The sequence below is a fragment of the Heptranchias perlo genome, chromosome 27, assembly GCF_035084215.1.
Source record: "Heptranchias perlo isolate sHepPer1 chromosome 27, sHepPer1.hap1, whole genome shotgun sequence".
Taxonomy (NCBI): domain Eukaryota; kingdom Metazoa; phylum Chordata; class Chondrichthyes; order Hexanchiformes; family Hexanchidae; genus Heptranchias; species Heptranchias perlo.
Window position 1 is genome coordinate 36,298,031 of NC_090351.1, and position 23,848 is coordinate 36,321,878.

The 23,848-nt window shown below is 42.6% G+C and overlaps 1 protein-coding gene across 3 annotated transcripts in view; it reads right to left on the reverse strand.

The window, feature by feature from the left end:
* Positions 1-13,188: 13,188 nt before the first annotated feature.
* The window catches only part of rbbp5 (retinoblastoma binding protein 5), a 33,890-nt gene continuing 23,230 nt past the window's right edge, over positions 13,189-23,848 (reverse strand). Inside the window, exons 13-15 of one of the 3 annotated variants that reach the window (XM_068007661.1) lie at positions 22,406-22,529; positions 19,643-19,831; positions 13,189-16,971 (exon numbers count right to left, since the gene is read on the reverse strand). In XM_068007661.1, coding sequence (XP_067863762.1) covers positions 16,943-16,971; positions 19,643-19,831; positions 22,406-22,529 — 342 coding nt within the window. In that variant the 3' untranslated portion in view covers positions 13,189-16,942. The remainder of the gene's footprint in view (positions 16,972-19,642; positions 19,832-22,405; positions 22,530-23,848) is intronic. The other 2 variants (XM_068007663.1, XM_068007662.1) reach the window with 2 other exon arrangements.

Consider the following 23,848-nt stretch of genomic DNA (forward strand, 5'->3'; position numbering starts at 1 on the left):
TTACATCTCAATTTTCCTTCTGGTTTTTCCCACATTGCGAAAATGTGTGTTCCTCCTATCTCCCAACAACTTCGCCGTGTCAAAATTATAGGGAGATGAGTTGAGGGAAAATTTGTACCTCATCACTCCACAGTGCATCAATGCTCCTCTGTTGCCAGTGTTGTTAAACTGATGTCAATAACAATCAGATTTTATTAAACATTTCACCTCACTGCCTCCTTGACATACATAAAAATACGACTCCTAAAATTATAGCCATCCCTGCTCCTATTGCCAAGCCAGTGATGATAACCCGAACTGCCATGTTAGTACTTTTAAAGAGATTCTTTATGTTTTGCCAGAATGATTTCCTCTTCTTCTTCTTCACTGGATTTCCTTCCAGGATTTCTATCTCCTCCTTCTGCTCAAGTGACAGTACTTTGAAGTAGTTCAGTTGCACCAAGTCCTCAGGGATCACTCTGACTGCGATAAGTACTCTCTTGACAACTTGCATAGTTTTTGAGTTCTGCACTTGGCACATGTACGTCCCAGCATTCTTCTCTTCGATACCCTTTATTGGCGGAAGGGGGTGGGGAAGAGAATGGGTGGCCATGTGGTCAATATTGGACATACTAAAGAACAATCTAATTACAATGAATTAAAATTAGAATGATACCCGGACTTCTAGGGTTAAGTTACGAGGAGAGATTACACAAATCGGGGTTGTATTCTCTGGAGTTTAGAAGGTTAAGGGGTGATCAAATCGAAGTTTATAAGATATTAAGGGGGACAGATAGGGTGGATAGAGAGAAACTATTTCCGCTGGTTGGGGATTCTAGGAGTAGGGGGCACAGTCTAACAATTAGAGCCAGACCTTTCAGGAGTGAGATTAGAAAACATTTCTACACACAAAGGGTGGTAGAAGTTTGGAACTCTCTTCTGCAAACGGCAATTGATACTAGCTCAATTGCTAAATTTAAATCTGAGATAGATAGCTTTTTGGCAACCAAAGGTATTAAGGGATATGGGCCAAAGGCAGGTATATGGAGTTAGATCACAGATCAGCCATGATCTTATCAAATGGCAGAGCAGGCACGAGGGGCTGAATGGCCTACTCCTGTTCCTATGTTCCTAGAGACAGCATTAAAACATTGAGGTATAACATCTAAGAAAAATCAGAGGGCCATCTGCTGAGTAAGAGAGAAAGAAAAAGAGTCGAGTAGGACAGCCATCTTGTGCCAAGTAAAAAATCAACATGGAAGGCAAAATGGGGGAGCTGGGTGAATCATGGCTTGAGAGCTAGGATTTGCTTTGCTGGATGTATATGTATCCAAAAGACATACTATATTAGCTGCTCCATGTCATGAGGTACAGAAGTTGGGGGGGTCGGTTGAGGCAAATTTTAAAAACAAATAGATTTTTGGTCTCTGGCTTACATTTAAGAAACCTCTAGACTGCCACTCAGTAAAATGCACTGTCCAATCCAAAACCAGACAGGATGTAGCCCTGTGGTCAATTAAATCTCAGACTGGGTTTAAATGATAGTTAAGAATTGGAGACCTTCGGTCCTCCATTGAGAGACGATCAGTCCTCATTATTACAAACTTCTTCTCATCAGTGGTTCATCTTATTGAGGTTTCTGTTCCTCCAACACATGTACAATGAAGTTTCAGCCAGGAGCAGAAGAAAAGGCTTTCATAATGGGTCTGCAGTGAGTTTACTATAACCTGGTTTGACTGCATAATGGAAAATCTGAGAGATTATTTGTGAATAAATACAGCAATCCCCTTATTATCCCTTCAGTATCCTCTTTACCCATCTGGGCACCATCAAGCCCTGGGGGTTGCTGACTAGGTCTCTTGTTCAACAGCCATCTTCCATAAAACCACATCAACAATTAACCCGGTCACATCGTAGATAAGCAGGCACATCGTAGATAAGCAGGCGCATCGTAAATAAACAGACACATCATAGATAAACAGCCGCTTCGTAGATAAACAGGCACATCGTAGATAAACAAGCACATCGTAGATAAACAGGTGTAGATGTGGCCAGGTCAACCTTCAAAGTCCGGGCTTCAGTTGGCTAATAAATGGCCTCTTAAACAGGTTTACGGTCAAAGAAATCCCCAAAAAGTTGGGGTTTTTTTAGGTTAAAATTGTTGACAAATAACAGGTTGGGCTAAACCCACATTCCCTGCTCACCGCCCGACTCCCACTTCCCACCAATAGGGAATTCAGGAGAAACTTCTTTAACCAGAGAGTGGTTAGAATGTGAAACTCGCTACCACAAGGAGTGGTTGAGGTGAATAGCATAGATGCATTTAAGGGGAAGCTGGATAAGTACACGAGGGAGAAAGGAATAGAAGGGTATGCTGCTGGGGTTAAATGAAGTAGGAAAGGAGGAGGCTCGTGGGGAGCTTAAATACCAACACGGACCAGTTGGGCCGAATGGCCTGTTTCTGTGCTGCACATTCTACGTAATTCAATGTAATAAACAGGAAGTAAAATTTAAGTTACAAATAAAGCAGAGAGAGAAAAGGGCAGTAGGGTTGACAGATTAGATTGCAATTGTATTTAATTTTAATGAAAATTGTGTTTTAAAACACTGCTCCCCTGCCGCTCGTTCCTTGAGCAAAGTCTTAGAACCGAATTGCTTTTGTGAATGGGGATGTCTTTTTGATGGTTTGGTAAAGTGGGAAGGGGAAAATGTTTAACCCAATCCCCAGCCTGGTGAGCTATTGCCTGAGCCATCAGTAGGACAAATCCTTCATCACAATGTGTTGGGAATGCATTTCGAATCTATATGGAGGCTATTTGTTTTAGCTGTGCTGGGTGATTAGTACTGTATTTTAGCTTTATTACAACAAGTTGCATTTATTTTATGCCTTTAATGTACAAAACATCTCAGGGCACTTTGGCAGAAAAAAAGTCAAATAAGGAAAAGGAACAAAGAATGGGCCTGTCAGCCATGTTGAGTGAGTTGGACAGGTGACAAAAAGCTTGGTCCAAAAGATGGGCTCTGACAAGCTTTCAAAGGTGTAAAGTAGAAATACAGGGGGATTTAAGAAGGGAGTCCCAAGGAGTGACACCGATGCAGCCGAGGGCTCCGCCTCGAACAAACTACAGTAACATTGGTATTTATCTCAAAGTCACAAAACTGGTTGACAAACAGAAACTGTTTCCTGGGCTTGTCAGCCAGTCCAGGGGCTATTTCAGCAGTTCTTTATATGTGCAAAATTTGTTGATTTAAATCTAGATTAAACACTACAGCTGCAGGTGAGCAGTCATTCTTTCTCAATTGGGGAGCTAACCTCTCCAAACCAAAACAAAAAAAAACACATTTTGCTTTTTAACGAGTTCTAACTGACCACAGGGCTACATCCTGTCTGGGTTTGGATTGGACAGTGCATTTTACTGAGTGGCAGTCTAGAAGTTTCTTAAATGTAAGCCGGACAACAAAAATCTATTTGTTTCTTAAACTTGCCCCCATGGACCCCCCCTCCAACTTCTGTGTCTCATGATGTGGAGCAGCTAATACAGTACGTCCTTTGGACTTCCTGATCCATGAAGGGACAGAGGAATAGGAGGAGGCCATTTAGCCCCTCGAGTCTTTTTTTTAAATTTCAAATATAATTTATTTCATAAAATTTAAAGATACGCACAGTTCAAGTAAAAAGGCACAAATTCCAGCAAGGCAGTTCAAAGCAATACTGTGCAGATCGTATACACTATGATCTCATTATTACAATTTTAAAACACAGTACATATCTTCTACTGCGTTCTGTACAATACAAGGTGGGGTGGCCTTACACGGTGGCCGTTCCCCGTAGAGCCTTTGCGCAGGTCGCACCTCACTTCAGTGCGTCCCGCAGCACGTACTCCTGGACCTTGGAGTGTGCCAGTCGGCAACACTCGGTCGTGGACAGCTCCTTCAGCTGGAAGACCAGCAGGTTTCTGGCGATTTTTGTTTTACTTCTTTAGTGATTAGAGAAAAATAAATAAAAATGGACATTTAAATTGGGAAACCAACAGAAATTTGAAAATATCCCACCACAAATCGATTATCCTGCCTGGGGTGGATAATTTCCCAGTCCGGGGTGGAGTGTAGGAACTATTAAAGAGGTACTACTTTATTAAAATGATGACATTCTACGTTTGCTTACTCTTGTCCTTCATTTCATTATTTCCCACAAGCTCTTGATAACAAATAACAAAGTAATGCCTCCTTGGAGACAGGATAATTCATTTGGGAAAGCAAAATACTACGGCTGCTGGAAATCTGAAATAAAAACAGAAAATGCTGGAAATACTCAGCAAGTCAGGCAGCGTCTGTGGAGAGAGAAACAGAGTTAACGTTTCAGGTCGAAGACCTTTCGTCAGTTCTGATGAAAATTATGACATCACTGAACAAGCAAAATTAAACAATTACCGAAACCGTAGTGATAGAATGTGCTGACCTCATCTGTTATGCTTGTACACATGAGCATTGGAGTAGAAGTGGGAATAGTGCAATCACATTAGAGATGGAGGTGAATAACCACCTGGATGGAAAGTGAGTACGCTGCGTGGCTCATAATTACCCACAACAATCCCAATGTGCCATAACTGATATGATTTCTGATATACAGGGCAACAGGATGTTCTCTGGCACAATTTTCCAAGTTGCATCCGTTCTTGTAATTTAGAAGCCAGGAGGTCTAATCCCAAATTAAAATGCTCCTTGTACTGTAGCTCACATTGTCCATGCAGTAGTTTGGTCACCTGCCAATCTTGGCTATATTAGTAAGTGCAGCATGTTTACTCGCCAATCATGAAAGGACCAACCATTCCTGCTGCTATAATATCTCAATCTAGTCATAATGAACAGGTTTTATGATAAACAGATTGGCACGGCTTAAACAGCACTCCTCGCATTCGAAAAATGACGGGTAGGAAAAGACCAGCTGGTCCGTAGAGCCTGTCTCACACTCATGGTGCCTGGAGCATCCAGATTAGACCCTTCCCCCCAACGCCCCGTCCCGTCCCCCTCCCCCCTGCCCACCGCCTCTCCCAGGAGAGGCAAAAAAAAAAACAGAAAAGAAACCCAGTGCCAATAAGGGAAAAAGAACTCTTGGAAAATTCTTCTCCGACCCTCTCAGGGGATCGAAACCAATCCAGGAGATCGCGTTGAAATAATCACATTGATCACGGAGCGTCTATTGACACCACTGTGTCAGCCAATGGGTTGGAGGCAGGTGGGGCAGGATGTGGGCCAGGACGTATGGCCGGACTCGTGCGTGAAATCAATCCCTTTCACTTACAGAAGTGCGGGCTCCAGGCGTGACTGACGGGGGAATTACCCAATCATCTCCATTCTGGCCAGGAGTAGTGCTGTCACTATGTGCAGCCATCTTTCCACCTTACCTTTTCCAACTTTGAGCACTCATGCTGTTTGAACCTTGGCCCTGGTTCTCAAAAAAAAAATCAAGCTGACTAAAGCACATGAGCCAAAGTAAGGGCTTTACTCAGCTTTAAGATTTGCTAATCCAATAATGACACACATATATTGTGACATAATTGTGGAGCTGGGGGAAGTTGAGCCGCGATCAATTGGATAGCAGAATTATACTCACTTATTCTGGAGATTATCTATGCTCTAATTTACTTACATCTATAACAAAGTTATTGACTGAAAAGTTACTCTAACTAGGGACTAAACTGGAGAGTTCATTCAAAGAGCCGGCACAGGCACGATGGGCCAAATGGCCTCCTTCTGTGCTGTAAGATTCTCTGATTCTAGCGCAATTTGTGATGCAAATTATATACCAGTGGGAAAAGGGGAGACATTTTAAATGATGTCCTGAAATTAATATCTCAGAAAACTGGAACAAATTTCAAATGTGTCTTATCCTGCATAATTTAATCTTCAATTAGCCAATCAATGTAAATGTATTGATTTTGCACTTATTTTAATGTGTACGATTCAGTGTGTGGGGAATAGACAGGACAGAAAACTTCTCTCTCATCATGAATTACATGCATTGAAACAGTAGTGCAAAATCAATTTAAGTCATTGGCCATATTTTGGATAACTACCTATTAACTGAATTTAACATGCACTGCCAAAAATGTAAGCTTTAAAGACCCATCATAGATAAAAATGAATTTAGCACCTCATCATGACTCAAAAGTGTTATGCAATAGACACATGGTACTGAACATTCTAGGACTCGAGCTGAAATCCAGTTCAGCCAAATGTGATGAAAGTGCCTGTAAAGTTCCTACATAAAAAGTTGAAGCTTACTCAATAGAAATTCTCAATCAGCAAAGGTCCACAGCAGAAATCCATCCATAATTCTGAATCAAAATTAATAAGCTGTCTCATAAAGTTGCAAAATTTGGCTTGCTGTCCCTTGAGCATAGAAAATTGAGGGGTGATCTAATCGAGGTGTTTAAAATGATAAAAAGATTTGATATTGTAGGTAAAGAGAAGCTGTTTCCTGTGGTGGGAGGAATCCAGAACAAGGGGGCATGATCTTAAAATTAGTCAGGTCATTCTGGAGCGAAATCAGGGAGCACTTCTTCACACAAAGGGTAGTGGAAATCTAGAACTCTCTCCCCTTAAAGGCTGTGGATGCTGGGGGACAATTGAAACTTTCAAGACTGAGATCGATGGATTTTTGTTAGGTAAGGGTAGCAAGGGATATGGAGCAAAGGCAGGTAAATGGAGTTGAGGTACCTATCTGTCGTGATCTAACTGAATGGTGGACCAGGCTCAAGGAGATGAATGGCCTCCTCCTGTTCCTATGTTCCTCAGAGACTATAACAGTGGTTGGTTCAGAAAATGGGATCGGGGAGACATCACAATGATGCAGGCGAGGATGTTATTCTAAGGCTGGGGTTAAGGTATATTTTTGAGAACAGAGTAGGAGGGACTTTACTCTGCATCAAACAATGTTATACCAGACCCAGGGGTGCTTGATGTTGATGCTGGGTGACAAAAGTAGAAATGTGTTCCATTCCCCACCACTGACTTACATCTTGAGCAAAAACGTGCAAAACAAGAAAATCACTTTCATAAGAGATCTGAGTGATTCAAATATAAATTCAAATACACATTATCATTGTCTATACATTTGGGGTTGCTTAGAGGATAAGTGTTTGAAATGAAATGCCTTTGGTTAAAATGAGTTGAGAAGAATCTGCTCCACACACAGGGTTCTTGATGTATGGAATATGCAGCCACCTAGTGCAGTGTTCATAGAGTCTGTAAACTTTCCAAAAGGAACTGGATCAATTGCATAATAATAGCTTGAATCAAGGAAAAGATGACAAGAGAGTGGTTTATAGCTCCTCTGTGGCACTGAGCTATGCCGGCCAGGAAGGTCGCAGGTTGAATCCATGTTCTGTGATGAGTTGGCCTAGCTCAGGCAGGCCGGCACTGAGGACACCACAAGTTAGATTCCGTGCCCCAGTAGCAGTCGCTGTCCAGTCTCTAATATGGGGATGAGATAGGAGAGGGCATTTGCCCAAAAAACCTGTACTCAACTAGGAATTGGACAAGTGAAGTATGGAAGAAAGGGTTAAAATGGAAGATTGGAACAGACAAGGGAACAGTAGTTTTGTGGGGGGCCAAAGGGAAAGGGAAATGATGAGAGAATGGTGTGTTAATAAACAGTAGCTACTGGAGTCAGAAATGAATGCCCAACTCTTGTTCGATAGGTTTGCTACCTTCTGCAAGGTCTTAAACCACGCTTTGGGAGAATCTCCAGTATTTCGATGGTTGACTTCAAACAGCCCACAGAGGATGATACAAAATATGGCAAAACCTGCAAGTTTCAAATCTGCAGCAGCCAACCCAAGCCCACACCATCGTAAGATGTTAGGACATCAAGAGCCTCTCCACCATCTGGCCTGTAACGTTACACCAACTTGATGCCAGTACAGACACGATCGCTACAGGGTGGGGAGGGGAGTTATATTCTGGAACTGGTCTTTTGGTTTCCTGCTTACACGACAGAAAAATTTCCCATCATTTCTGGACGGCTAACTAACCAATTCTTTCATGTTCATCAATTAGGATTGAAAATAAAAGTCTATTAATAAACCAAATTGATGCTCACCTTTATAATTATCATCCATGGCGTTTTTGTGCCTCTTAACGGAAACATTTTGAAGAGGTATTTATCTGTGGTCACAATTCCTTTCGCAATCTTCCACACAAAGATGAAATCGGATGACCCTAGAGTTTTGATGGTCGCATCCAAGCAGCTAATGCTCAAAGTGGCTCCCACGGTGGTGGTTTTGGTGATCAGACCACAGTCCTGGTTGATAAGACACAGGGTGTTTTTCAACGTGCAGTTACTCTTCTTCCCCTCTTTGTCCATATTGCAGTAATACTCGGACCTCCATCCCAGTCCACAGGTTTTGCTGCAGGGGTTCGCACTGACTAGCAAGAGTCCAGTAACTGTGACATTCTCCAAGTCAGGTGGCAGGGTGCCAAAGTCCTCTTGACAGACTACCAGATGAATCAGGAAGGTAACAGAGAAGATGAGGACAAGGTAGATACCAGCATAGGGGAGCCGCATTTCTTTGTTGGGGCGGGGGAGGGGATTTAAGGCTACAGATAACCCAGTTTTAACAAGAGTCTTTATTACATCAACCATCAGCACAATGGAGCATTGGGAACAATATGGTGCGGAGGTTACACCATGACAACATTGGTATGGTTTCAGATGTACAAGACAATGAGCATCCTGATGAAAAACACCAAGATAAGCAATTAAAGTTGAGTATGTGATTCTTGGTCCAGGAAAAAGGTGATGTACATAATGCAGCAACTTTCCTAGTTTAACAGTGTTATGTTTCACACTAAAAGTGCCCTTTTAATGGAATATGACAAGGCCCCACTTTTATTACAATTGGGTGGGGAAAAGCCACACTTTTGTCCTCACTCAATGTGAAACCACACAGCAAAACTTGGAAGGGTGGGCTACAAACAAACTGCACAACTACCAACATCAACAGGAAATCCTGACTCAAAATAATATTCACCAAAGTGGGTGAAGTTTGAAGGCTCTCTGGGTTATAATGACTGTCTAGAATAGATGAGCTTCACTCATTAAGCGGATATTGCCCAACTCTCCCTAACTATGATACAGCCTCGTAACACTCCCAGTCAGATTTACTCACAATTGCTCTGACATGAGAGGATTAAGTGGCGTTTCTTAAATTAAAATTAACTGCACTAACCATTGACAAAATGAAATTAGTTTTCCACATTTGACTGAACTCAAAGTAATTTATGGAGAGGTGGAAAACATAATTTATTCATTAATTATCAAAAGCACAATACAGTATACTGTGGTGATTAAATCACCACAACCAAATCTAGTAGAGGTTTCAAAATTCAAATAAATCAACGTGCACAGGAACCAGCTACTAATCTATTAACTCCCACCCCCCCCCCCCCTCCCCATTTTCTTCTATGAGAGGACAGGCTGTAAACTTGGTTCCCAGGCTTTTACTAACGCTGCTCTGTAGCTAGCCAGAAGATACATGGGACACTTTTGTTCCATTCCTAATTACTTCCTCCCCAAAGTAAAAACACAAACTTTCCATACTAACAGAACCGAGATAGGGAACTCTCCATGTGATTAACTGCAGCCTTAAAGTCTCCACCTGAAGTATTAACTTTTCTCTTTCAATTATAATGGTCCCGACATGCATTTCCAGCACTTTGCTTATTTTGAATTTCCAGCATTCAATATTTTTTTTCTCTCCCCTACCAAACTGTAGCAACAATATACTTGCTGCAAACCTGCTCCAGTATATCCAGGAACTACAGGCACCTACCCATTACAAAAATGTATGATGTTTGTGCAGGGAATGAACCATTGATAAGAATAGAAACCTCTACATAGCACATTATCCAATACCCCAGTAACAAGTGAGAGAAAGAGAGAGATGAAATCGAAAGCAAGATATAGAGAGAGATCATAGACAGCTTTGTATGATGATAAATGCCTCAGCTCACAGAGTGACCAAAATTCATTTGACTTGTCCAGACACATTCTCTATTTCTTCCCACTCCTGTCCGGCACAAAGTTATTCAAGCTTTTGCAGCAGAGGTAAACCTCACACGGAAAGCCTCATCAGAGCCAGACCCACAGGGTAAATGATAGAGTCACTTACAGTGACAAGTAAGCAGACTGCACTTCCCTGAAAAGCTTCAAATATCATCAGATTCTTTTGCTCCTGAATAAATGTATTTTGCAATAATTCTGGTGCTCCAGAGGGGCAGTAAGCATGGCGAGGTTAAACCGATTAGACTAGATTAAGTAATACGGTACTTATTTGAGGAAATACCCAGCTTGAAGATGGGCAGGGAGCATGGCAGCACAAGAGTGAAATTAGTAAGATTCAGCTAAGTTCCTTGCATCATGAGATATTAAAAATTAAATGTGAAAATTGATTTGAGAATATCCTAAAATGCTTTAAATAGAATATGGCAATGTCCAGTTGCAAGATGTAATATACATATCCCATTTCTATGGCAATCATAACCTGACTTATGAATTTTGCCTAAGCATTATTTTCCTTTGAAGGGGGTACCTCGCAGATTCACCAGAATGATACCGGGGCTAAAAGGGTTAAATTATGACAGGTTGCATAGTCTGGGATTGTTTTTTCGCGAGTATAGAAGATTAAGGGGTGATTTAATTGAGGTGTTTAAGACGATTAAAAGGATTTTATAGGGTGGATAGAAACTATTTCCTCTGGTGGGGGAGTCTAGAACAAGGGGGCATAACCTTAAAATTAGAGCTTGGCCGTTCAGGGGTGATGTCAGGAAGCACTTCTTCACACAAAGGGTAGTGGAAATCTGGAACTCTCTCCCCCAAAAAGCTGTGGAGGCTGGGGGTCAATTGAAAATTTCAAGAGAGTGGTAGATATTTTTTAGGCAAGGGTATTAAGGGATATGGAGCCAACGCAGGTAGATGGAGTTAAGATATAGATGAGCCATGGTTTAATTGAATGGTGGAACAAGCTTGTGGGGCTGAATGACCTATTCCTGTGTAATCAGATGAGGTTTGAGAAATATCATTTGAATGCCTGTTACTATGTTGGCAGTCTAGGCATCAACCAACAATTGCAACCAACCATGTGTGTTATACAGCAAGTAAATCCTGGATATTCCAATGTTTATTTGCTGGTTGACCATTCAAACTGTGCAACACTGTCTCAGCTTCTCCCATTGGAGTCACAGGTGGATAGGGTGGTGAAGAAGGCATTCGGCATGCTTGGTTTCATAGGTCAGAACATTGAATGCAGGAGTTGGGATGTCTTGTTGAAGTTGTACAGGGCATTGGTGAGGCCACACTTGGAGTACTGTGTACAGTTCTGGTCACCCTATTATAGAAAGGATATTATTAAACTAGAAAGAGTGCAGAAAAGATTTACTAGGATGCTACCGGGACTTGATGGTTTGACTTACAGGGAGAGGTTAGACAGACTGGGACTTTTTTCCCTGGAGAGTAGGAGGTTAAGGGGTGATCTTATAGAAGTCTATAAAATAATGAGGGGCATAGATAAGGTCGATAGTCAAAATCTTTTCCCAAAGGTAGGGGAGTCTATAACGAGGGGGCATAGATTTAAGGTGAGAGGGGAGAGATACAAAAGGGTCCAGAGGGGCAATTTTTTCACTCAAAGGGTGGTGAGTGTCTGGAACGAGCTGCCAGAGGCAGTAGTGGAGGCGGGTACAATTTTGTCTTTTAAAAAGCATTTGGACAGTTACATGGGTAAGATGGGTATAGAGGGATATGGGCCAAGTGCAGGCAATTGGGACTAGCTTAGTGGTATAAACTGGGCGACATGGACATGTTGGGCCGAAGGGCCTGTTTCCATGTTGTAACTTCTATGAAAAGTATCAGCCCCTTTGTCTCTATCACAATCTCTTAAGTTTACAACAACTTGCATTTACATTGCACCTTTAACATAGTAAAAATGTGCCAAGGCGCTCCACAGGAGCGTTATCAAACAAAATTTGACAGAGATATTAGGACAGGTGCTTGGTCAAAGAGGTAGGTTTTAAAGGAGCGTCTTGAAGGAGGAAAGACAGAGAGGTTTAGGGAGGGACTTCCAGAGTTCAGAGCCTAGGCAGCTGAAGGCACGATGGCCAATGCTGGAACGAAGGAAATGGGGGATGCACATGAAGCCAGAATTGGAGGAGCGCAGAGATCTTGGAGGGTCGTAGGGCTGGAAGAGGTTACAGAGACAGGGAATGGCGAGGACTTGGAGGGATTTGAACATATTGACAATGGGTGTTATAGAATACATAATGTGTATCAATGTGACAGGATGTTTATCTCCCTCTACTGAGGCAATCATAACCAAATCCTCCCAGTCTTCATTTGAAAATATTTCCAACAAGTGGCTGGCTATGGCACCAGGTCTAAAGGTATACTTTACTGGGGTGGGGGGAGGGAGAATAAAACAATAGTCCTGGAAGCTTTAGGTTACCTGGAAACGATAATTCAAGGGGTAACAAGGATATCTGGCCCCTACTCAGTTTAAGAAAATAAAACTAAGGGAACAGCTTCCCATAAATATTGCGATTTATGGGATTTTAAGAAGGGGATGGGAGGTTTCTTCACCAGAAAGACAGCAATACCACATCTAGCCTACATTACAATACAATGCCATCTCCATAATGGAGGATCTTCCCTTCCCACTCTCTTTCTCTCCCCCACCCCTTCATCCCATGGAGCGTGGAAATTGATGGATAATTAAAAAGGTCCCCAAAGTTTGGTCTTGCAGGTACAGCACAGCAACACCCGACTAACAGGAATGAAGGCCAGTGTAACACAAATAAAACACAATTTTAACAAAAAATTATTAGAAATTTTCTAGAGCTGAGGTTGTCATTACTCAGCTGTGCAATGAGGCAATGTCCCCTGTGAGAATTCTGATCAATCACTGGAGATTCCCCTCAATGTAGAAATGCCACTGAATGTACAATGGAGTTTCAAAGCTTTGAAGAGTGTTTGACATTCACATTCTGCAGAAGGTCAAAGCACTCAGTATCTTTGGCAACAACAAATTAACTTTGAGCAGTAGGAAAGGGTCCAGGAAGCATTCCCAGTTATGACTGTTCTTGACCTCACCATCCCAATTTATTGCCAATAGATTTTTGTTTTACTGAACGCTTTCAAAAAAAAAATCAAACACATTTAAAACCAGATTAATGTTTATTATTTACAGGAATAAAAAACAATTGTATACACAGTTGGTCAAACCATCCTTGCATTTGTGTTCTGTACAATGGTATGGGTTACCAAATACCACATCACCTGAATACACTCGAGTCATCAACACATTTTCTTGAAAAGAAATGGCCTGCGTTAGCGATCCATCCAATTTGAATGCAGTAGAGGATTGAGCCGGTATTGTTCTATCAACATTAAAGAGGATAATTACAAAACAGCCCAACCCAAATGGAACAGGCATTTGAACGACAACAGCTATTAACAAGACCTGCTACTGTTGGGGTAGAATGCAGAAGGCATTTCTTACCAGTACAAGGGGTCACGCACCAGTAGCGTCAGGCTACTGCGTACCAAGCGAAGAAAAAGAAACTGTCCAGCCCTGAACAGATAGCGTCACAGGACAGATCTGGAACGGCCCCTTCTCTGAAGAAGTCATCAAAAGTTTCATAACAGAACACACTTCACATCTGTATGTGCCCACTGCCCCAGACTTTGTTACCGTCAATTGTTAGAGCTGTAACACTTTATTCTCTTTTCCCAAACCATCGCCTACTTGTTTAACTTCCTCTTGGATCAAACAGAAGCAATCAGGCTTTTAAGACAATTCAAGAGAGAGACCATTAAAAAAAAAGTTTGCAAGAAATAAAAATTACAAAGCAGCCAACTGGATTGCAAATCACAAGATACTCTTTAATATGCCTATTCCCTATGTAGAAAGTGCAGCTAAATGGGCTCTATCACAGTCAGTTCTGCTGCATTATTCCAACCCATGCCTCTAGATCTGACCATTAAAGCAGTTGGAAGAAAAGGTTTGCAGAAACAGGGAGAGTGCTAAACAATAGCAGAATGAAGAGAAACAATTCTATTTAGAATTAAAGGACATGTTTTTAATTACAACTGTTCCTTTTTTAAAAATAATTTTAAAAGTAAACGATTGCTAAGACTGGTCTTATTTACTTCCTGGCAGTGGTATTCACGGTGCAGGGGAGTTTGAACAGAAATTAATTGCTCACTACATTACCAGGAGGAGGATTGAAATTTTGAAGAAGCATCACAAGGAAACCCCATTACAGAAATGGAATCACACAACCACAGTTCATTCCTTGGGTGTCTCGATATGGAGGAGAGACGAATATAGGCAATTAGCAGAAGAGCCCGAGGCAACATGAGGAAACATTTTTTTTAAACACAGCAAGTTGTAATGATCTCAAATGCAATGCCTGAAAAGGTGGTGGAAGTAGATTCAATAGTAACTTTTAAAAGGGAATTGGATAAATACTTGAAGGGAAAAAATTTACAGGGCTATGGGACTAATTGGCTAGCTCTTTCAAAGAGCTGGCACAGGCCAACGGGCCGAATGGCCTCCTCCTGTGCTGTGCCTACTATGATACCACGTAGGTCTTTAGAATCATCCTGCATGTTGCAAAATCCTCCGCAGGTCTTTCACTCAGGTTTTTGGGACTCGAGAGCCTGAAGGTGCAATTTATGTGCAGCATTTTGCACTTTCACCTGTGAATGCTACTTTTTTTTTTACATTGAGCGCATACTCTAGGGCCAAGAGGTTTTAAACCACCACTGGTATTAGCAAAAGGAAAAACCGAATGGCTCAGAAGCTGGGTAACACGAGAGGGAGGAAACAGGGATACCAGAGAGAAAGGGTAGAGAGACAAGAATACTACAACCCAATCCAGCGGTTTGAGCAGCGAGCAGCATCTCTCAGTTTGCACAGGTTTGGATGTTTGCGTATGGTGAGCCTCGCATGGGGGCGAGACTTTGATCTTCTGTCTATGGGGATGTTTGGATTCTGTGTATATGGGGAGGCTCATATTTTCTGTGCGTGGAGGGTGCTCACATTTTAGGGAGCATGGGGTTTGAATGTGCCTGTAAGGGGGGGGGAGCAAGGCTCAGATATTGTGCGTGGGGATCTTTGGATTGTGTGTATGGGATGGGAAGGAGGAGACATCTCACGATTTTGTGTAAACACATGCAACCCACTCATTCGCTGTGACGTGTGCATCTGACCAAATCATCTGCATCTCTAGTTTTGTATAGAGTCGCAGGACTTTGCAACATAAATAACAATCCCCAGTTCCTCATTCCTCCATTCACGAAGGTGAACAAATGAGAATCAGTGCAAGATTCAATTAAGGAGAATCAATTATGGACAATCTCTTTGGACATTAAACAAAAAATGTAATTGCAGTTTCACAGTCAGACTTTTTTTTTTAAAATCTATATTTTGGATGAATTTTCTTGTTCTCTGACCAATGGAATTATTGGGAAATGGAACACATTTCCATTTGGACTGCGAGGCCCTGAATTTGCTCAGGCTGTAACCCTGAATATGCCCTCCAGCACTGACCCTACCAAAGTGAGCACGGTCAGTGGGAGGCCCCCTCATTAGTATAGGCCAGACCACTTTGGACACAACTTTGGCACTTGCCTGCCCCATGCCTGCAGAAATTCTGGCCTTATTCCTCCCTTTCAGGGGGGTGGTGGGGGGAGGGAGAAGAGGAGGTGGTGAGAAAAGGCCCCATTCACCCCAACCCAGACCTGGTCCAATTGCCTCCCGCCACTGAGTTAAAGAGCCAATTTGCTGGAATTTTAAAAGAAAAAACTTTAATTCCTTAGGGATTCAGGCAGTTCGCCAGCCTTGGGCCCCACTGCTGGGACCCTCGCATGCCCTTTTTTGAGGCTGGTACACCTCAGTTCACTGGGTGAACTGGCTACCCACTTCTATACCAGGTCCCTACTTGGGAGCAGGAGGCCAGATCTCTGCTATTTGGGAATCTGCTGGTCTCCTGCCAGAGTTACTGTGGGAAACCCTCAACAAGGGATGGGGGCAGATTTGCGACAGTCCTCTGGTTAGGTGCAGCCTGCCCAGGTTGGCACAGATTGGTAGGACTGGGAGGATGGCTGCTGGTTCTGCTGCAAACAGCAAAGGACAATGCACAGCTGCTGAGTAGATATGCTAGACTTGAAGGGACGGGGGAAGAGAAAGATACCATCAATCTCAACTGCTGTTCAATAAAAGCATCAGCTGCAGCCCAAAACAATATTACCAGCCCAACTCATGCACAAAGAGAAACAATAAATCTACAACATTTAGCCTTTCACTGTCAGCTGGTAGGTCAACAGACCAACAATACAAATGGTGTTCATCTAGTTAGAATATAAGCACCCAGGCGTCCAGAAGTTACCACAAATAGTTCTTTTAAAAAAAAATGAAGTAGGAAGAGTTTCAGCCTCGGGAACTGGACTGCGTGGGTTTTTACGGAGCACCTGATCAATTATTCTTGCGATGCAGGTAACCTTTCAAGGTCCAAAAGTCATACCCATCTTCAAATGCAAAACTGCAGGAGGGAAAAAGAAACCAAAAAAAGTGTTCTGCACTCTGCTGTACCATGTACACGTTTCAGCTGTGAGTGCCCTCTGTTATAGTTCCATATGCAAAGCAACATCACGTGAAGGCAGAAGTTATACTTTAGCTTGGCGTTCCTGGTGAATTGCCCAAGATCTTCGGTTGGCTGATTTTTCAATGTCCATAGTTCTTCAGGAGGGTTGAAGGGAACACCTGTCCATGGTTCACAAAGGTCCCTTTATGCTTTGGTCTGTAAACTGACCCAAGTGCCAAACGCTTTCTAGGTGTCGCATCATACTATTGAAGTATGACGGTAGCGCAACAATTTCAGGGATAAAGAATCATCTTCACCATGTTCACAGCAGGTCTGAAATAACACCTCCTCCTGAAAACCCAGAAAACAGCGGGAAATTAAAACGGAGGCCTCTAATGGAAGCTGGCAACAAAAATGTAGTCAAGTTCTCAGAATGAGTACATTTTTGCAATCCCAGCCCCAAAGGGGACAACATGAAAATAAATTGCTCATTTATCTGGTCTTATTACATGGCAGTGGTTTTCAAATTGAGGTACTCGAGGTCATAGTATGGCTAGTAGAGAGTACCGGAGCAGAACTCCGTGGAGGGGGAGCAAGAGGCGAAGGGAGGGGAGGGGGTTGAGACGCATCACTCAAAGCGCCATCTGAAACTGTATCGATGAACAAGGAGGGGTCTGGAAACTGGGAGAAATGCAACATGAAGCTGATGGTGGATTTTGAATAGTGTTTGAAGGGCTCTCAGTGGTTCATGTAGTTTGTTGTATTTTAACAATGGTTCTTCAGTCAAATAATAAACTCCCCGTCAAACACGATCCAGCTCTTTGAAATTCAAATGGCATAATCCGGATGAAACGCACAAAGTGGTCATGTATTTACAACAGAAATTCCAACTCAGCTTTTTCATTGTCATGGGGACTGAGTTTATTCTAAGTTGCAAGAACTCAAAGATAAGGTTTTGATCTCTGGGGATTAATCTATATTATTAAAAGTCTTGTGTCTATATGAATATACCTGTAGTTTCCCGTTCTTTGATCTGGTCGGGCAAAAGAAACTCTACAACACTACATCGCATGCTGTCCCTTCAACCAGCCAATCACGACACACTGAGTACCAGTCTGAGATCAACTGTTTTTGCTATGAGTTTTCCAGAGACTTTCCGTTTACATGTCCTCCTTTCGAATTAGCGTATTCACTAATGCACATAAGCAATACCGTGGGAAATCCACTGATTAGGAAGTACTATCATTTTAACATTCTTGTAGATCAACAGTAGAAATAAAAAAATCTCTTTACTGAAGGGCATCAGGTTGCAACTCACATTGCAAATAATTACAGATGAGGAAAGCCATTCAGCATATCTCAATTTATCCATCCAATAAAAGTACGGTTTTAATGTAGGGAAATGCGGTAGCCAATTTGCACACAGTACGGTCCTACAAACAACAATGAGATAATGACCAGGTAATCTGTTTATGGTGGTGCTGGTTGAGGGATAAATGGTGGCCAGGACACAGGGAGAACTCTCTGCTCTTCAAATCGTACGATGGGATCTTTTACGTCCACCTGGGACCTCAGTTTAACGTCTCATCTGAAAGACAGCTCCTCCGACAGTGCAGAGCACCCTAAGTATTGCACTGAAGTGTCAGCCTAGATTATGTCCTGGAATGGGGCTTCAACCCACGACCTCTGGACTCCTAGATGAGAGGGTTACCACTGAGCCAAGACCGACATCTTCTCCAAACTCTCTCGGATCTACAAAAGGAAGACCTGCTGCCATTTGACGGGAGTACGACAGAGCAAGTCCAAATTGAAACCCTCAGTGCCTGGGTCTGCATGGACTTGTCTCACAGAGCAGTCTATTTGACTAATAGTAGAGGTGGCCAATAAGTCAATTTTATCAAGGAGGGATCTGTGCCTTGGCTGGATGAGATCAAGAGTGAACGCCTGGGCCTAAAAGATATTTGAGACAGCACATCATTGATGAAGCTCAGTGAGCAATACGTTGAACGGATAAGGGAGCCAGTACAGGAGCCCTTACGTAGCAAAGGTGGCAGTGGGGGGACTAAGGATACCCTCTCCCAGGCCTGTCTAGAAAAGAGTGAACAGATTCTTCAGAGCAGGGCCTTTGCCCCCCCCACCAAACAGAATATGGTGCCAGTAAGAAACATCAGCATGGGCAGCTAGGGGTCCAAGATCACACAATTAAGGGATTCATACTGAGAAGGAGTGCCAATTCTTCCAATAGGAGATAATTTACCTCGACCAGTTATCATACCTGGGATGGTCCTGCCAGAATTGGCTCTGTGGTTAACAGGGTCAATATGATTATCTCATTGGAGGTCATTGTGAGAGTCTCACTGTGGGAGTTTGATTGCCGTCGGCATCCACAGATACCAAGTGCGGCTGGTGCAACATCTTTGGTGCGGAGGCCGATGAAAACTCCAGATCAGAGCCTCCAGTTCTTTCTTTGGGCTGATCATCGTTCTTCTGCTTTATCCCACTTTGTGCAGGTTAAGTGGAATGCGCAGTCCTTGCTGCCATGCTCTGAGAGCCCAAGTCAGCCAGTGCAATCACTGGCTTGATCAACATCAGCAGATATTCTAGGCACATCCACCTGTCACATATACAACAACACTGGGCCAGACTTTCTAAAAACGACTCTTAAATCCCACAACACATCATATTGCTAAACATGCACAGCAGATTAAAAGTCACCTTTGCTTGTATAAAACAGGGATGAGCAAACAGCTTACAATTCAACTTGCCCTTTTCAGAAAGCCATGTTATCTCCTTTATACAAAACTAAAAATAAAAGTTTAATTAAAAAAAGTTAGAAGATCAAGACTTGCTACTTAAAAGGGCAAGTCTGACTTGAATAGTTAACTCATTCCCTCCCTCCCCCATGCAAAAGCAGGACCAGAAACGAGAGCGCGCACGGGGTTGGGGGGGGGGTAAAAAGAGGGGGTGGGGAGGGAAGCACAGGTACCAGGCAAGCTGCAGGAGCTCCCACCATGGTCCTTACCTGCGGGTGGCTCTGCCACTTCCGCCAACTCCTTGCCCTTCACTGCTCCTTCCAGAGGATGACCTCTGTCCCCTTTGAAGGCTTTCGACTTAATGAAATCTTTCTCTTTACCTTTCGTTCCTTTTGGTCGGCCCGCTTGCTTTTTCTTCGACTTGCCATCGCCCTTCACACCCAGCAGTGGGTGAACTTCTGCAGGAGAAAATAAAGAAGTGGGAGTTCCTGTAACTGAGCTTAAAAGCAACCTTTTTTTTTGTATTACTGATTCTGGGCCAGCAGGAACAGAAAAGGATTGGCAGGGACAGGTGGAGAAACAAAAGTCGAGTCAGCATTCTTGCTCCGAACTGCTCCCTCTGACCCCTCCTTGTTTTGTTTAGCTGCACACTGGCAAATTGGTTTAAAAAAAAGTGTCAAAACTGCAGGGGCTGCAAACGTTTACATACAACCGAGTGCTCGACCAAAATTTTCTTGTGGCGAGCTGGACCTTTCTTAATCTTTTATATGCTTCGTTTCCTACCCTGATTGAATAATTCTCTTTCATTTTGTACTTCTTGAACTTGAGCCAAAAAGAGTTCTCAACAAACTAATTTTTCAGTCTGAACACCCACAAATGCCCATTAACGATACTCAAAAATATTAAGTCCCAAACATTGGACTAGAGCTTTTCATCCTTGCACAAACACATTATTCATCCTCATGTTTCTTTTGACCCTCATCACAGGCCCTCACCTGTACCACCAAATGAAAAGTAATAGGGAAAAGTGGATGTCAAGCCAAGCTGTGTGAGATTTAGTACGAGCACAGGTCAGGTGTACAAACACAGATCTCCCACAGCAGTACTCCTCTCCATAAACTGGACACTAGATACTACCAGCACAGCACTTCAGGGTGACTTTAGTCCTCCTTTCTCCAAGTGTGCTGGTCGAGATCTTGAAAGCGAGGCTCAGAACAGAGCCCTGGTCATTCCACTCTGTTTCGCTAATTCAGAGCTAGCCTGACAAGAGTTTGATGAAATAAAAGTCTAATCTTGAAACGGACCATGTAGTAAATGCATCCTTGCCATTTCCCTTAAAGAGAAAAAAAAAAGCTGACCTATTCTCTTACTAACAGTGCCCAATGAATTATTATTTGAATCAAGACAGCCAGTTCTTTTGTAAAAGAAGCAATCTTAGTGTGTGATGTTGTGAAAACAAACTCCAGCTCTACTCATTTCCATCTGAGGCAATGGGTGTCACTCTTCGCTCAAATAAAGATCACCCAGTAGCTCAATACCAGAAACTAGCTCACCATATATAACTCCACAGCAACTTTACATACATTAACAAATCTCCTGTGGCATCACACACAGTAAGTTGGAGGATAGGCTGATTTGTAATAGGGTGGTATCAACAAAATGCAATGGGAAGTGTTGTAGGAAGTGTGCACCATAAACGAGACTGTTAAATGCCCCTGAAGCAAATCCCATTGCGCCACCCACACTTATTTTTTGCCTAAGTTTTTAAAAAAGTAAAAGCTTTAAAATTTAAACTATCAAAAAAACTCTCATCTTGCTCAGGTAGTTCGTTAATAGTGTATATTTAAAAAAAAATCACTAAACATATGGCACTCCCCCTCCCTCACAGCAGATTTCATTGCATCATCCTCCATGCCAAATTTTTTTTTAAAATTAAAAGCGTCTAATATTTGAGTTAAAAAGCTCTCAGCCTCCTAAAGTACCTAATCAATATTTGTACAGTCTGATGAGTTCAAGTGCCTATAAAGAGGCTGCCAGAAATGGGCTGGTGGATAGGTCCAAATGCTAGGCTCGATGCCTGACCCCACAGGAAGGCTGTGGTCCAAGGACGAGTGGAGGGGGACATTCAAACAGAAAGGAAATACATGCAGTTACAAGACTTCTAATATATTAGGTGCATACACACATATGCAAATAGAACCTTACAGCACAGAAGGAGGCCATTTGCCCCATCGTACCTGTGCGGGTTCTTTGAAATGGCTATCCAATTAGTCCCACTTCGCTGCTCTTTTCCCATAGCCCTGCAAATTTTTCCTTTTCAAGTATATATTGAATATACCTTTTTGAAAGTTACTACTGAACCTGCTTCCACCACCCTTTCAGGCAGCACATTCCATTAAAAAAAATTAATTAAATTAATCAAAAGCAAAGAGAGGAGGTCTGCTTAAAAGGTGCTGTCACTTAATGTACTGCCCAGTGTGGCACTGAGCTGTACAAATAAAGTCCCAGGTCAATCCCTGGTCTCTTAAATTAGTTCTCCGCCTCAAGCAGTTGGCAGAACTATAATTGGCATCAACACCTCAGAACCCTTGGATGGGAGAGGAGCAGTAAAACTCAGTCAGCTTCCCACTCGAGATCACTAAACCAGCGACTCCTGCTGGAAAGGGCCCTATTGAGAACATCGGGGTAAGGAGAGGATCGGGTTCAGTCGCTATGCCTTCCACGGCTAAACAACTTGCTGGCACGCGCGCATTAAGAATAGCTACCTGGATGAGATATCTGAGCACAGCTGGCACCCATGGGCTCACACTCCAATAGGAGTCAGTGCCTTCAGGAGAGGGAAGGAAAAAAAAGCGAGTTTGCATTTCTATAGCGCCTTTTACGTCCTCTGGACATTCCAATGAATTACTTTTGAAGATTACGAGAGCACAAAACAGAAGAAAATTGGTGCAGCAGTTGGAAAGCAAACAGATAATATAATGAGCAAGATACTCGCGATAACTGGTCTGATGAGTAACAAGTAACCCAATTACCATCAGATGGTACTCCTTGTAGCTCAATATTGGTCATCTTGGGTTTCTTCTTTGGTGGCTGCGATCCATCAGTCAACGCCTGACGTTTTTTCTCTGGGTTGCTCATGTCGTCAGTTCCAGAATTCTGCCAAGACACAGAAGTAATAAAAAGCCTCAAGACACTGAATACAACTTTACTCACCCTCTCTAAAACCATCTGACGTTGTGTAAGTTTGGTTGACCAGCCTCGATCACAATGTCAATAGGTGCAGAAGCCCTGACAGGGTTAGTGATTACTATGATTGTCATAGTGCAAACTCAGGACTAGAGAGAGTATCGTCCCCTCCCCAAATGCTCAAAGATCAAAAATTCTATTGCCCCCTCCCCCATCTACTATTAATAGATTAGAACCAAACAAAATATTCTGCCTTTTCTCCCCCTTGACTATGCCACACTGAAGATATTTTCTACATTAAAGGCACTATATAAATACAAGTTTTTAAAGAAAGACTTGTACTTATATAGCGCCTTTCACAATCTCAGGATGTCCCAAAGCGTTTCACAGCCAATGAAGTGCTTTTAAAGCGTAACCACTGTTGTAATGTGGAAAACACAGCAGTCAATTTGCATGCAGCAAGATCCCACAAACAGCAACATGACGACCAGATAATCTGTTTTAGCTGTTAACAAGAGATAAATACCAGCCAGGACACCGGGGAGAACTTCCCTGCTCTTCTTTTATGTCCAGCTGAGAGGGCAGACCAGGCCCTAGTTTAACGTCGCATCCAAAAGACTTTGAACAGAAAAATGAATGCATGGACTGTTGGGGGCTGGGGGGGGGGGGAAAGAGGAGAAGAGAAGGAGAGAAGGAAGAGAGCAAGGGACAGGAAGATTCAGTAGCATCAATTCAAGACATGGGGGAGAAATTAAGGCAAGAAATAAAAGCAATAAAAGGAGGAAACAGAACACTGGGGGAAAAGTGATTAGGAGACTGACACATGAAAATAAAGTGTTAAGCACCCTCACACACACAAGATAAGAATAATTTTACAATAACCGTACCTTAAGAAGTAACCTGACGCCAGAAACAGTGGTTTTCATTTTTGAACTCTGGACATTGGAACATAGGAATTGCCAGACGAAAAAAGACCACGGTCAATCCAGTTCACCTTCTACCATCCTGGTAGTTGCATGATAGGACGATAATGGAGTTGCTGACTAATCATAGCAATCAATCTCCATCAATTAGTCTACAACAGATCCAGACAAGACGAGGAAAACCTCAGTGGTGGTGAGCTTTGGGAACCGTAGGTCCAAAGTCACCCGTTCCTTCCAAGCCTGCTACACTTGCCACATGTCTCGCCTCAAATTACTCATATACTGTATCCCAAAATGTTATTACCACAAAATATTATCCCAAAACATTATAAGACAATGTTTAACTCTGCCTACATGTCGGAGACC